This window comes from Chionomys nivalis, chromosome 12, assembly GCF_950005125.1.
Source record: "Chionomys nivalis chromosome 12, mChiNiv1.1, whole genome shotgun sequence".
NCBI lineage: Eukaryota > Metazoa > Chordata > Mammalia > Rodentia > Cricetidae > Chionomys > Chionomys nivalis.
The window spans coordinates 35,999,118-36,013,283 of record NC_080097.1 but is presented as its reverse complement, the minus strand read 5'-3'; the positions used below and the strand labels follow the sequence as shown (position 1 = coordinate 36,013,283).

Sequence of the window (14,166 nt, the reverse complement as noted above, 5' to 3'; positions counted from 1 at the left end):
TCCTCGTTAGAAAAAAAAAGTACTTATTTGCAGGTTCCAGCATGATGGAACAATTCAAGAGAACTTGACCCTGCAAACTACGATTTGTCTGCAATGAAATGATATCCTTTTAACGTTGAGGTTCTCAGTGGCACATGGCCAGGAGTTAGACCCAGAGACTATAACCTCTTCCACTTCATAAGCCTCACGATACATCTTCCAGTCTGATTTAATTCTAGGATTTTATTACAAAATTATACAACCATTGCGTAACCACCAGGAGTCTAGCATCTCCTATTGACTTTACATAGGCACGGCCTGGCCAGGGTCAAGAGAGAAGACCATGAGTTTTGTACAATGTGGGCCATGCCTCTTAGTAGTCTTACACACCTATATACATTTTCCACTTTTGGAAATGCTTCCAAGCATCTAGGATATACACGAGAATGCTCCACAGAACGAGATTCACTCTATGTCTTGAACTTTAAAAGCTCCAAAGTAGGTCGCATCTTGATCCGGATCCAGCAGAGAGGGGTTGGACACCTGAACGCTGATTTCTTCCCCAGCTCGGAGCTTGAAAAACCCTCCAACGTTTATGGAGTAAAAGTGGAACTCAGAATTCCCTGACCAGTATTTGGTGCTTCCTCCCTTCATCAGGTTTTGATAATTTGGGATTTTGATGCTGGTTTTAATGACATACACCATCAGCTGAAGATACTCAGAATCTAGGTCTCCTGATGTCTCATGATGCCGGAAGCAAATGTTAGCGTACAGGTAATAGAAGCCATCTTGGTTAACCCTTAGCTTTCCATTGTTTAACGTCATGTTGGAGATCTTGGCCCAGCCCCGATCGTGGTACCAAGAGGACAGACTGACTTTATGGGAACCTACAGAGGACAGAGGCACAGATTTAGAATCCACTTCTTGGATTGAAAAAAAAAAAATTCCTCGTCTTTTCCATAGGTAGGGTAGTGTTAAATGCTAACACCACAGTCCTTATCTTAACATGGTAACTTACCTTGACACTCATTTTCTATATGGGGATGGGTGCATTCAACTGAACTTAATGCTTTCTATTCTGTACACTGGAGGCACAAATCTAAGGTCCTTTATTCTTGCCCTTGAGGAAGCTACAGGACACGAGCAATAAGTACAAGATGGTTCAGAAAAGAAGCAAAGCTTGGAGGAGGTGCATAGAATTGATATGAGAAAGAGAGAGAGAGGAAGGGAGAGGTTATTTCCACACAGAGGGGTCAAAACTGACTCCAGGAAGATGCTACAATGCCTGGAAACATAAAAAGGAGAAGCGGTTCCTTCCAGGGTGAAGAGGAGAATTAGCCAAAGTCAATTCAGATAGGAAAGAAATCAGCTTGTACAGGAAGAGAATTTCCATCTGTCACATAACTTAACCTCCATTCACGGACAGGAGTCTGTAGAAGGATGTGAGAATCGAGTCAAAGAAGCTATGGGTAGGCCAATTCCATCTGAGTCTCATCTATCTATCTACTATCTTCACCTTAGCCAGAGTCACACAGCTGAGAGTCTATCCCCAGAGAAGCCCAGACACAAAATGTCCTAGCTCCTCAACTTCATGCAATCCCACATGTAATACTGTTAAATCATCCCTGGTTCCATGTTTTCCTACAAGCCCTTCTCGTCCAGAAATGAGGTGGTGAGGTACATCCATGCTATTGTTTCTGGAGAAGTCCACGTTCTAGAGAACATTGTAAATCAGCCATGTACCCAGTGTTTTTCATACTCCGGGTCTTTGATGCACCTTACCGGCTCTTTAAAAATTGGGGATACCCATAACAAATCAAATTATGCAATATGTGTACTTATGTGGACATTAATTATTCTATCAGAGAAAGTGGTAACTGAGAGAGTAACGGTTTACGGAAGCATGGGAAGGTCCAAAACCACATCTTCTCTCTGGGGATTTTATAAAGAGTTGCACCAAACTCACAGTGCCATCTCTCTGGAGCCAACAGGCCAAACACAGTCAGCTGGTCTCAGACAGGGCAACAGGGAAGGATTTGTTTCTGCAGCATAAAAACTTTGTTGGGTGTCATGCTGCCTACAGCTTGTTAGTATTGAGATGGTAAATGACAGAAATCAGTCAGGGAGCCCCAGAAAAGATAAGTATTACAAGGTCTTGCTCATGTGCAGAACCTACAAGATGTGTGCATGAGCTTGTGCGCACACACACACACACACACACAGCCATACAAATAGAAGGGGTGCTATTTGGGATTGAGTTTGACAGAAAGTGAATAAGGTTGAAATACAAGATATACTTGGACAAAAATGTTATTGTGGTTTCAACATTATGGTTTGCAACAATATACTTAAATAATTTTTTAAGAATAAAAAAAATAGGGGCTGGAGAGATGGCTTAGTGGTTAAGAGCACTGACTGCTCTTCCAGAGGACCCTGGTTCAATTCCCAGCACCCACATGACAGCTCAAAACTGTCTGCAATTCCAATTTCAGGGGACCTGACATCCATGACAAAAACACCAAAGAATATGAAAATAAATAAAAAAGAATAAAATAAATAAGCACAGAGACTAACACTGAAGTCATTACCTCATGAGCTAAATTCCAAGTCATGAAAGTTGACAACTCTCTGACTTGGTGGATCCAAGGAGATCTATGTATTAATAATTATTATTATTATTGTTATAGTAATCACAATAATAATAATGCCACCTATACTATCTACCTTCCCACAGTAGCCTGAGTCCTGGGGGGACTTGAACACTTGTATCCTTTGCTAGAGAGTCAGATGATGAACCAGAGAATGATCTGTAGTCTCTTCGATGTGATCTGAGGACTTCTAAATCAAGCTACTGCAGAAATCAAACAGAAGATGGAGAAAGTGGTGGTGGTGGTGGCGGCAATAAGGCAGTAGTCAATCTCCAGTGGGACAACCCATCATTAAATGATCAAGAAAACAAGATTCAAGTTTCCAAGGAGAACAAACACCACAGCAGGGTGCTACAGCCAGTCGCCAGCCTGCGGGCACTGGACAGCAATCTTCCTTTGTTAGCTCAGCTCTGGAGTCTAGTGCCCCAAGTGCAAATACCACCCTAGGATCCCAAGGGAGTCAACATGAGACTGTCAAAGTCTGCTCAGTACATCATCAGAAAGGTTGACATGTTGACTCCTCCAGGCTGGACCATGGCCACCTAATCCATGGGCAGAGCTTAGGAAATTAAAAATATTCCCATCTCAAGTTTCTCCATACTTCCTTTCATTCGATCGTCATGTACAGGTTAAATTACTAAAGTGAGGTCTCTTCTTCCTATGGGACGGGCCCACTCATGTTGGAGTGAGATAGTGGCCAGGGAGGGCAAGAATGTAATACAAGATAGTGGTGAGAATACCGAGTACCATCCCCATAGTTCAGTGTGTCCGAAGCAGCCTCTATACTATAATGTACTCTCTGCTTTTTTTTCCCCCATTCCTGTTCTCAAGTACTGATTCCTCCTGGTGATCAGACAAGAGGATACCCAACATGGTGCTTTCTATTTCTGACTAAAATGAAGACTCTGTCCAAAATGAAGATTTTTTTTTTTTTTTTTTTTTTTTTTTTTTTTTTTTTTTTTTTTTTTTACCAAGTAGGTGGCCCTTGGGATGCTTACCACCGATGGCAGGGTAAATAAGAAGTGAGCATATAAAATATGATATTTTTATTCCATTGCCATTGCTGCCTGCTAGAAAGAGCAATGTTTGAGATCAATGACAAGGGACTGCCCAAAAGAAGCTGCAGAGATCCGCCATGTCAGTCAAGCTGAGCTTGGCGAGACAGAAGAGCCGGAAATCTAGGAAGGTTCAAGTCAAAAATGGATTAAGGACGGGGAGCATATTGTTGGTGAGAAAAAAAAAACAGTGGGGTGTTCAGGAAGTCCACAGGTGAGCGGCTATAAAGCCAGACAGTGTGAACAAAGGACTCACCAGAAGAGAGCAGTGGGGGATAGATGGGAAAAGAGCAAGGTGAGGATCTGGGGAGCAGCCAGGATTCTATTGCTAATGAGGCGTGCTGAGGGCCTCTTACCCAAGCCCGGCTGACCTCTCCAGCTCTCTGCTGGGCTCACAGCTGTTAGATGTTGGACCCGGCCGGACCTCAGCAAACATTTAGCCTGCCCAGCTTCCTAAGGAAAAGCCCGTGTCCTGACCCCGTCCCCAACTACGCCCTAATACAGTTGCCGCACAGTCCACATAGGACAGATTCTGAAGGACAAATAAATATATACAAATAAATATATAGCAGCGCTCCAAAATAAAAACAGCAAGGGAAAGCCAACTTCCTCGGAATCATTCAGTACCAGCCAGCATTGGGAGAACAATGGGCTAGAGGGGCTGTTGGCCCAACCAGAGCCTCTGACTCCATTTTCTTAAATGGAACCACAGAGCGGTTCATTTCCCTGCACCCTAAACCAAATAGCTGTCGGAACATAACCAGGAGCTCTGCCTGGAATTTTGGCACCGGTTAAATTCTAGGTGCCTGCAGAGGAAGCTTTATAACTAAAACACGCTCGCCATTGCCAAGCCGACTTTGGCACACCGTCACAGGCAATATTTATCCTATGCCATTTAAAGTGAACCGAAAAGATAAATGTAGGGTACATTCACGGCACACGCGGCCCCTGCACTGGTATTAATTTGATTGTCTTTGTGAGCATGCAAACTAGTTTTGCCACTCAGGGGAAATTAGCATCGCTCCCCCACCAGGCACACAGAGAGAACTATGCGGATCAGAACATGCAGCCTCGAGAATCTCTTAACAGCTCAAGAGTTGGTTCCTCACCTTTTGTATCTTCAATCAGAACAACAACAACAAAATTCTCTCTATGGCCTATGCTAGGATAACGGCTCGAAGTTATTTATTAAAAGATGGACTTTTATTACTTACAAGACTCTAAAAAGTTTAAACTCAAAAAAAAAAGAAAAAAAAATCCTACCTTAAGCCATTTGTAGAATAAAATGGAATTTGCATAATGGCTTAATCAAGCTCAAATAATAATTGTAAATCACATCTGGTGAGTGTAATAATATGCCTCCTTCTACCCAAAAATATAGCATGTATAGCTTCCCCACAACGTGGGTATTACTTCTATGATTACTGTAGCTGAGGTACAGATTCCAGTACTGCGTACAAGGTCACAGACCCAAGTAGACATCAGAACCCTGGTCATCAGACACCAAACTAATCCACTTCTGGCAAACATTATATATATATCCCTTGCATTACTTCCTTCTGACAAAGCCACCCTACCCCACAGCTACCTTGCAGCCTGCTGTTAGGAAAATACCCAGCAACCACCTGGGAACTAAGTAGAGTGGGAAGTCAACTTCTAATCTCGTTACCAGGGTGACCTTAAGCAAGCGACAAACTATGCAAAGCACTGTCCTGTCTCACTGGCTGAATAATCCAAATGGTAACTGCTACCTTGCAGTGAGGATGAGAAGGCACAGCAGAAGACCTAAGCCTAGGAGGTGCTCCGTATGGAGGACGCGGTAGTACTAACAGGATGCTCAGTTATCACTCTCTCGGAATAGACCGTTCACATTCACTGGGATCCTTGTCTTCCTTGCCTAGCCCATGGTGAGTGACCAGTGGAACTATGTGATGCATTGAGGTAGCTACAGGCACAGAGCTTTGGGTCCTCATTTTCAAAAGTAACTGGGTCTCTGGCCTGTTAAAGTAGATGTTTACTAGGAAGTGGGAGGAGGAGCATGAGCAGAAGCGACAGGATATCTCAGCCTCCTGAAGACGGACTCTCTGGCTTGCTGAATGACGTCATCCACCAAGGAGGCCAGTAATGGGGATGCCTTTGATACCAAGCTAGTCTACTTTATGAGTGAAAACACATGGCCACTGTGTTCCCAACCGGCAGGTATTTAAAAGAAACACCCACTTCCGTATCCAAAAATGAATACAGGGATGATGTGGACTGTGCATGATTGACAAGTAGGGGTCAATTAAACGGTTTGCCTCTTCCTTTCGGTTGAGAAGTCAAGACTCAAAAGTGTTAATAACGGGCTAAGGGTAGGTTTGAGAATGCCAATGGGTTGAGGGCTGAAAAACTGAAATACATTTTCAGGCTGAACGTAAATATAACTTACCCGTTGGGATGTTGGCAGCATTAATGGTGAGATGAGCGAAGGGCTGCATCTCCGACTTGCCCCGCTGAGCCAGATCGAACAATGAACCTTCCATCATAGCTGTGGATGACAGAACTAGGTGAGCTTAGATTACAGACCGTCCAGGCCTTCAAACACTCATGCAAACTTATGATTACCTGGGACTCCTGTGAAGCGCTGTGGCCCAACGATATGTTGTAATTCCTGAAATAAAAGAGAATTTTATCCATCAACTCATTCTTTTTGTAAAGTAGTAAAAATACGTAGGATTACCAGATGTACAATCAGCCAGCATGTTTAACAATGAGGCAGCAAAGTCCCTGCAACTCATATTCCTAGATTCTGAAGCCCCAAAACACTTAAAAAGTCCAACACAAACACACACAGTCAAACAAACCTTTGGGGCAATAGGGTTAGGGGTTAGGGTTTAGGGTTAGGGTTAGGGTTTAGGGTTAGGGTTAGATAAAAATAAATAAATAAATAAATAAATAAATATAAAAAAAATAAAAAAAAACAAATAATTGAGCATAATTTAAAAAAATCTGTAACAGGTATACAAATGGAAATCAAGTAAGCCAGAAAAGTAACAAATATACAAAATGCATGACTCTTTGGTCTGCAGGGGGCCTCCTTTTGTGTAAGTTGGTAGTGAATTCCTACTATAATGCAGAGGCTTAGCCCACAAGAGAGAATGATGCCTGGTTCACTCAAAGAGTGATTTGTTGGTGGTGATGGTGTTTAAAGTCACAGTATATTTAAAGTACTATATGAAGCTCTAAGAGCTTTTAGTATGTCAATGATTAACTTAGAACTCTGTTACAAACAAGTCTAGATGCATAGACCAGGAAAAGAATGAATACAGGTAGATAGGTATCAGAAATTGCATATTTAATTTGAACTCCCAGAATGAAGTCTCTAGCAAGTGACCACATGCTCAGATTCAGACATTAGCTAACGTGAAATGTCCCATAAGGGAGAGGAGGTCAAAGCTCTAGCTTTAGCCTTGGTTCAAATCTTGACGCTTAAAGAGCAGCCTGCTGGGAAGGTCAGATGAGATAAGGCAGGTGAGTCTCCAGCCGTGTGCCCAGTAAAATCACATACACAGATGCTATCAGCACAGGACAGTGTCCTCGTTCCCTTGCTAGAACAACATTCCTGCTGACTACCCACCCCTCCACGATGTCTAAAGGACAGGCCATGGAATGAGAGCGCTCCCTATCCAGAGAGGCTTTCAGCTATACAATAAGGCCATCAAGTGGGCAGTCAGAACAACAGAAGCTCAACCCTTAGCAATGAGAAGCCACCTGGAGATAGCATTGGTTCTTCCTTATTCTTCTCTCCCCCTTCAGTGCCCTCAAAGGAGGGAAGGATCTAGTCTGTAGTTCACAACTCTTGGAGAATCCACAGAGGTTATACAAGGTCAGCCTCTGCCCTGGCCTAACTTGGGTCCTTGTACAGCCTGCTGTACAGAATTTTAAGCAGATGGTGGTCCCTTGCATTGAACAATGTGATGGCTCTCGGTCATCCTTCTGTCCCCTCCCCACTTCTGCCGACCTCCAGTCTCACAGGTCTCTTTTCAGGATTCTCAATGGTGTCCCAATTTCTGGAATCTCCTGGTTTGGCTCACTTGACATTCACACTGCAGATTATGTGTATATATACATGTGTATATCATATATATCATACACATATATATGATTATGTATATAGTTACATATATACAAAATTGTGTATGTTATTATGTGTATAACTATATACTTAATCACATATAGTATACTTCAATAACTACATATATTCTTATGCATTTATATATACATATGATACCTCATTATACATTGTAACTTTACACATTTATATATACAGTGTCTCTACATCCATTGTGCATATCTACACATAGATATCACACACACATCCTGCATCTTTACCTGATTAGAATAGGCATCTTGGAGACAGAATTGTATTCTGAGGCTTGCAGCCATGTCCATATTGTCCCCCAGCTCTGACCTGCACCCCTGGCAGGAGAGCAGATGTGTACCCCACATCCCCACAGAGCTCTTCCCTGATTTTCTGCACACTCATAAAGCAGAGCAGATGTGTACCACAACCCTACAGAGCTCTTCCCTGACTTTCTGCACACTCGGATTCATCGTGGAGGAAAATCAAGGAAAATGTCAGTGTGGCCAGTGCAGTTACTCTCAAAGCTGAGAATGGTGTGAGCCGACCTCCAAGAGGGCGAGCATGTACCAACTGCAGGATCATGCCTTCTGAGTCTGAGATGCAGGGGATCTGCTGGATTCTTGAATTTGAATTTCTAACAGACGAGCAGCTGCTAGAGCCTCGGCTACTGAGATTGACAAATCCCCTTTGCAAGGATTTCTGCATGGGCAAATGAGGAATTAGCTCAAAGACTGAGACCCAGGCCAAAGCAGCAGACCGAAGCCCCTGATGATATGGGCAGGGCCGTCTTTCTCCCTCTCCACTGGGAATGCACTTTCCTTGCCTGTTTCATCAGCGGCTTCTAGGTCAGAGCTGACACAGATCCATTTAGTTACAAGAAAATTCAATAAATAGCACCTCTCAGAAGCACTTTCAATGCCTGCTGTCAGGGGAAAAAAGGGTTCATGTCCCAGGATGAATTAGACCTCTCGTTAGAGACCCAGGAGGTAATGCTTTTGTATTATTTTGCTAGAGTACCCAAGAATTGCAGTTCCTCTCAGAAATTCTGTAAGGACGTTCCAATACCAAAAAGGGATCTTATGATGAATCTGTGACCTCAGATCACACACAAAAAACCCTGTAGCATGTATGTCTCCGCCCCAATCTTCTGAGCCTGAAAGTAATTGCTATTTATGGTCAATCGTAAACATGCCAGTCCAAGTCTATAATTTTAAGCTGTCTTTGAGCATTAAGACTGTAAAAAGATACATATATATGTACATACATACATACATTCTTAGCTGAAGGATACCTGCCATGCAAACCATAAATATCTGCGCTAGATTCCTAGAACCCATGTTTAGTTTGTTTATCTGTTTGTTTGAAAAAAAGAACCAGGAATACTAGACATGGGCATGCCCTTGTTATCCCAGCACTCAGTAGGTAATACCAGCACTCACAAACAGGTCCTTGGAACTCTGTGGCCAGCCAATCTAGCCTAACCATCATTCTCCAGGCCAATGAGAGACCCTGTACTCAAAAACCAAGGTGGATTACTTCTGAAGAACAAAACCCCCAAATGGCCTCTGGCTCCTACACACATGTACACACACACAAGTGCACCTTTACACACATATGTGCATGTGCGGATGCATGTGAGTATGGACACTCATACAAATTTCTTGTAGGTAGAACTCGATTGTATTCCAGTGTGTGTGTGTATGGGTGCAATTGCAATTTGGGGTTCTCCTAGCCTTATTCACAGCCACTGGTCTCATATCAACTTGATATTTTTCAAAAGATGCCCCAAGGGGGATTCTGCTATCCAGCAGGTGTTGAGGAATGTGATTGCTAGACCAGTGTCTCCATGAATCACTGGTGGGAAATGCCTGCATTCATTCAGAGGTATCCTCTCACAAGGTACCTGCCTATCCCACGTCATAAAGCAGAGATAACTTCTTACACCTTCTGTCTGCCAAGTTTCCCCATTATCATTTTTGAATTATCCGAGAATCATATAATACCTACCCTAGAGCAGAAGCCTGGACAGTTTCTAGAGTGCGGGGCCCAGCAAAGCCCTCCCTTGACCAGGAGCCACTCTCTAGTCATCTTCAAGAGAACCTAATTTTCTGCCTGACTCCCTAACTTAGAAGATCAGCAGCTTGGCTTCCCAGAATACAGCTACCTGCAATACACAGAGAGAAACACACACATGCACAGACACACATACATACATACATACATACATAGGCATACACACACAGACACACACATGCATAGACATACATACTCATACACAGACACACAGACTCTCTCTCACACACACTCATACACAGACACACACATGCATAGACATACATACTCATACACACACACACACACACACACACACGACCCTTGGTTCCCATAAACTACCCAGGACAATAAGAATCTTACCTATGAGAGTTAATAAGAAACTTCACAAATGAATGAATTTATTTTTGGGCAAACTGTAACAAGTATTCTTTTCAAAAAAAATGTATTCATTTTTAGGTAAGCATACTTTAGGCCTAAATTATAATAACTTCCTTTAACAAAACAAGAAACGGGAACAAAACAGAAAGAAAAGAGAAAACTGAATCAAGCAGGCAGCCAAAGAAATTGCAGCCCATGCTAAAGAAACCTTCAGACACAGTGCCACCTAGTGGACATTGCCTCAAATTGGCGTCCCCTGGACCACCACAGGCAGGCTTTCAGGTTTTCAAGTTGGAAATGACCAAGTTTCATATGAGTGCTATCTCTCTTAATAGATTGCATTAACTTTTCATATTTTCTGTCAGGGTACATATTCAGAGACAGGAAAACAACCGATTCTGATTTTTTTTTCTTTCTTTCTTAATTACAACTGAGCTTAAGTCATAGGAAAAAAATGTTTAGATTTCACAATCTCTCCTCCGGGGAGCAAAGCACACAAAAGATCAATTGATTGTGTAACTGTGGTCTTCACTATGGCCTCCCTTCAACTCCTCTTAAACGGGACGTCCAAGAAGTGCAGGTCCCAGGAGTGTAATAGGGAAACAGCCCCAACCAGGACTCGATCCCTTCAGACCCCCACGCGGCTTTTTAAATGATTTAGGAATTTTTTTTTGCAAACTCAGGGAAAAGCTGCTTTTCTTGAGAAGTCAGAGCCACTTAGGGGAGGCCACACTGAGTAAGAATAAACAGACTCTGAGTTATATTTTAAAGTCCTTAACTGGATATAGGAGTTTTGCTCCACACAATTTACCCAATTTCTTCTTCTTTTTAAAAATTGATTATATTGAGCTACACGTTTTTCTCTGCTTCCCTCCCTTCCCCTCCCCTTCAATCCTCTCCCCATGCTACTAATTTATTCAGGAGATCTTGCCTTTCTCTACTTCCCATGTAGATTAGATCCATGTATGTCTCTCTTAGGATCCTCATTGTTGTCTAGGTTCTCCGGGATTCTAATTTGTAGGCTGGTTTTCTTTGTTTTATGTTTAAAAACAACTTATGAGTGAATATTTATGATAATTGTCTCACTCAATATGATGTTTTCTAGCTCCATCCATTTGCCTGCAAATTTCAAGATGTCATTTTTTTCTGCTGTGTAGTACTCCATTGTGTAAATGTACCACATTTTCCTTGTCCATTTGTCAGTCGAGGGGCATTTAGGCTGTTTGTAGGTTCTGCCTATGACAAACAATGCTGCTATGAGCATAGTTGAGCACATGCCCTTGTGATATGATTGAGCATCCTTTGAGTATATACCCAAAAGTGGTATTACTGGGTCTTGAGGAAGGTTGTTTCCTAATTTTCTGAGAAACCGCCACACTGATATCCAAAGGGGCTGTACCACTTTGCACTCCCATCAGCAATGCAGGGTAAGTGTACCTTTGTAAACTGTGCTACGTAGCTGCTAAAAACAAGACCCTGAGTATATGTGATTAAATTGGTCTTATGTTTGTTTGACTTCAATTTTGTTTTCATCCTTCTAAAAAATGTGTGTGTGTGTGTCCCCTGACTAAGAGAATTCCCAGCTGTATAGGTTCCGTGTAAAGGTCAAGTTGCTGGAGTCTGTGTTTATCAGTCTGAAATCTCACCAGTACTGTGACATGAATCATGTGATCTATGCGGAACCTGTCGATCAAATCACAGAAGAAGCAATTTGCACAGCCAGATGCTCCAGACACTCCTGGCACCCGTCAGTAGCAAAGGCCTCAGGTGGCTGCCTCCCTCTGCAATCCCACGGCAGCTGCAGGGACATCTGGCTGGTTGAGCAAGGATTTAACACCCCGCTTACCAGATATAATACAGGGTTCATACACTTGTTAACATATGTAATGCACTCATTTTAACATCTTAATGACACCCTTCATGCAATCCTCCTCCGACATAGTTACAAGAATAGGGCATTTATCAGCCAGTTAGTACATGAATGCCACACTCAGGTTGTTGCTGAAAATGAATAGCCCATTTCCCAGTCCTGCAGGGAAGTCCTGGGGACTCACACATGGTAAATGCCTCAGAAATCCCATCTTCTCCTCTCCAAGCCGGCACTACCGCCTTCAAGCTCCCATTCCTCCTCCTTGGGAAGACAGCAATTGCTCCCCTACCTCTTCTCCCTGTCTTTGTGCCTCAAACTGATACTGGCTTCTGGAATGAGCATCTTAAATGCAAGGGGAGTTTGTCCCTCCTTTCCCTGAAATCACTTGGTGACTTCAAGAACAAGTGTAGTCCTATGGTTTAGGAGGCTCTATATGACAGGGCCTCTGTGACGTTGCAAGATTTAAAGAAATAAATAATTAGGTCCGTATCCAAAGTTCCTGGATCACTACTCCTAAAATCCCTGGGATTTCTTTACTAATGGAAGCATCTTCTGTAATTCCTAAACCTTTCTCAACAGGGTCTATTTATATCAACAAGATAACTCCAAGGATGGAAGCTGGTTGCCAGAGCAACCAAGTATACGATTAGGAGATTGGAGTTTTGTAAGGCATCCAGTTGTCCTTCTACATCTTAAGACTTAGAGACTGCTTCGGGTGAGGGGAACTGGACCATTCGCCATCTGAAGTCCTTTGGGCTTAGAGAAAACAGTAGCTTGTCACTGAGCTGCCTGCTGGCTTCACAGCTCCTCCTCCTGCACTGAGTCTGTGTGCCACCTCCTTCCCCAAGGATGCTGGCAGCGCTGGGGGTAGGGTAATGTGGAGCTTCTTCTGATGGTGCTATGTGCCAGAACCTGGTTCACATTCATGGGCACCTTTGCCACTTGCTGTTCCTTGGCCAGAACATCCTAGTGACCCTGCAGTGGCTCATCGTTAGCCACAGAGCCGTCACCTTCAAGCAATCTTCCCAGGCACAGAAAGAGTACCTACCGCTGCGCCGTACAACCCCTACCGAGGAAGGACTTAAAGATCTTATCTCAGCTTCCCCCACACAAACCCTAAAGCTCACACCCAGAGAGAGAAAGGCATTACTAGATGTCCTGATGACAGCCCAGGGTCCTGAGGTGGAGTCAGTGGTGACAGTTCAAGCACACCCCAAAGCCAAGAGCTTTAGTGCAGATGTCTGTCTGAGCAGGTACACAAAGGGAGATGCCCCTCCCTGCAGCTTCCTCAGGCAGAGCCCCCAACACAGACTTCCCCCGCCTGCCTTCGTCAAAGCACTGGGAAAGCACTCAGAATGGAGGCAACTCCTCCCTGTCCCCACGGAGGATGGAAGTCCAAAAGGGGTCCAGCGGGGGGGGGCACAAGAAGAGAGGAGAGCAAAGACAGAAGGATGTCTAACCCCCACGGATCCCAAGGGCCAGACCTCCACCTGCTCACTGAGCAATTGTCACGGAAGTCTTTGAAAGTTCCTCATGAAGAACTTGGCCATGATGGCCACTTGGGTACCATTTCTTCCAAGAGTGGAAGAGATGTGTCTACAGCCTCTAATGCACGCTCCTCATCAAGGGGCTGGGGAGCTACGTGTCCTTGTTTTCATAAAGCGGAGCGATGCTTTCCCTGGAAGGGCAATAGGTATTCTGGGAATAGAAAATTAGTTTTTATTGTTTAACCTTCATGGTTTAAAAGAGGAAGCTTCTGCTATAGCTAAAGGTCCCCTTGGGCTTTGATAAAGAAGCCTTATGACAGCAGCATTAGTCTTCATGAAAAGCCCAACTTTAAAACATCTTCTACTAAGCTACTCATTAAAAATGAGTATGCAGGGGCTCGGCAGAGGAGCGCAGTGTGACTCTCCGCTGCTCTGCCCACTGCGGCAAGAATGCCAGCCTTCCACTGGCAGAGGTTTTCGCATCCCTAAGACCCACCACTTCAGAAGAAGATGGCTTTCACAGTCTCTCAGAAGTGCTCCTGGTCCCTAGGAATAAGAGTCATAGGGCAGC

At 43.6% G+C, this 14,166-nt stretch overlaps 1 protein-coding gene across 1 annotated transcript in view; it reads right to left on the bottom strand.

Annotated features, from left to right (window-relative positions):
- Positions 1-444: 444 nt before the first annotated feature.
- The window catches only part of Tnfsf11 (TNF superfamily member 11), a 30,778-nt gene continuing 17,056 nt past the window's right edge, over positions 445-14,166 (bottom strand). Inside the window, exons 3-5 of the mRNA XM_057786788.1 lie at positions 6,287-6,332; positions 6,111-6,209; positions 445-866 (exon numbers count right to left, since the gene is read on the bottom strand). Coding sequence (XP_057642771.1) covers positions 445-866; positions 6,111-6,209; positions 6,287-6,332 — 567 coding nt within the window. The remainder of the gene's footprint in view (positions 867-6,110; positions 6,210-6,286; positions 6,333-14,166) is intronic.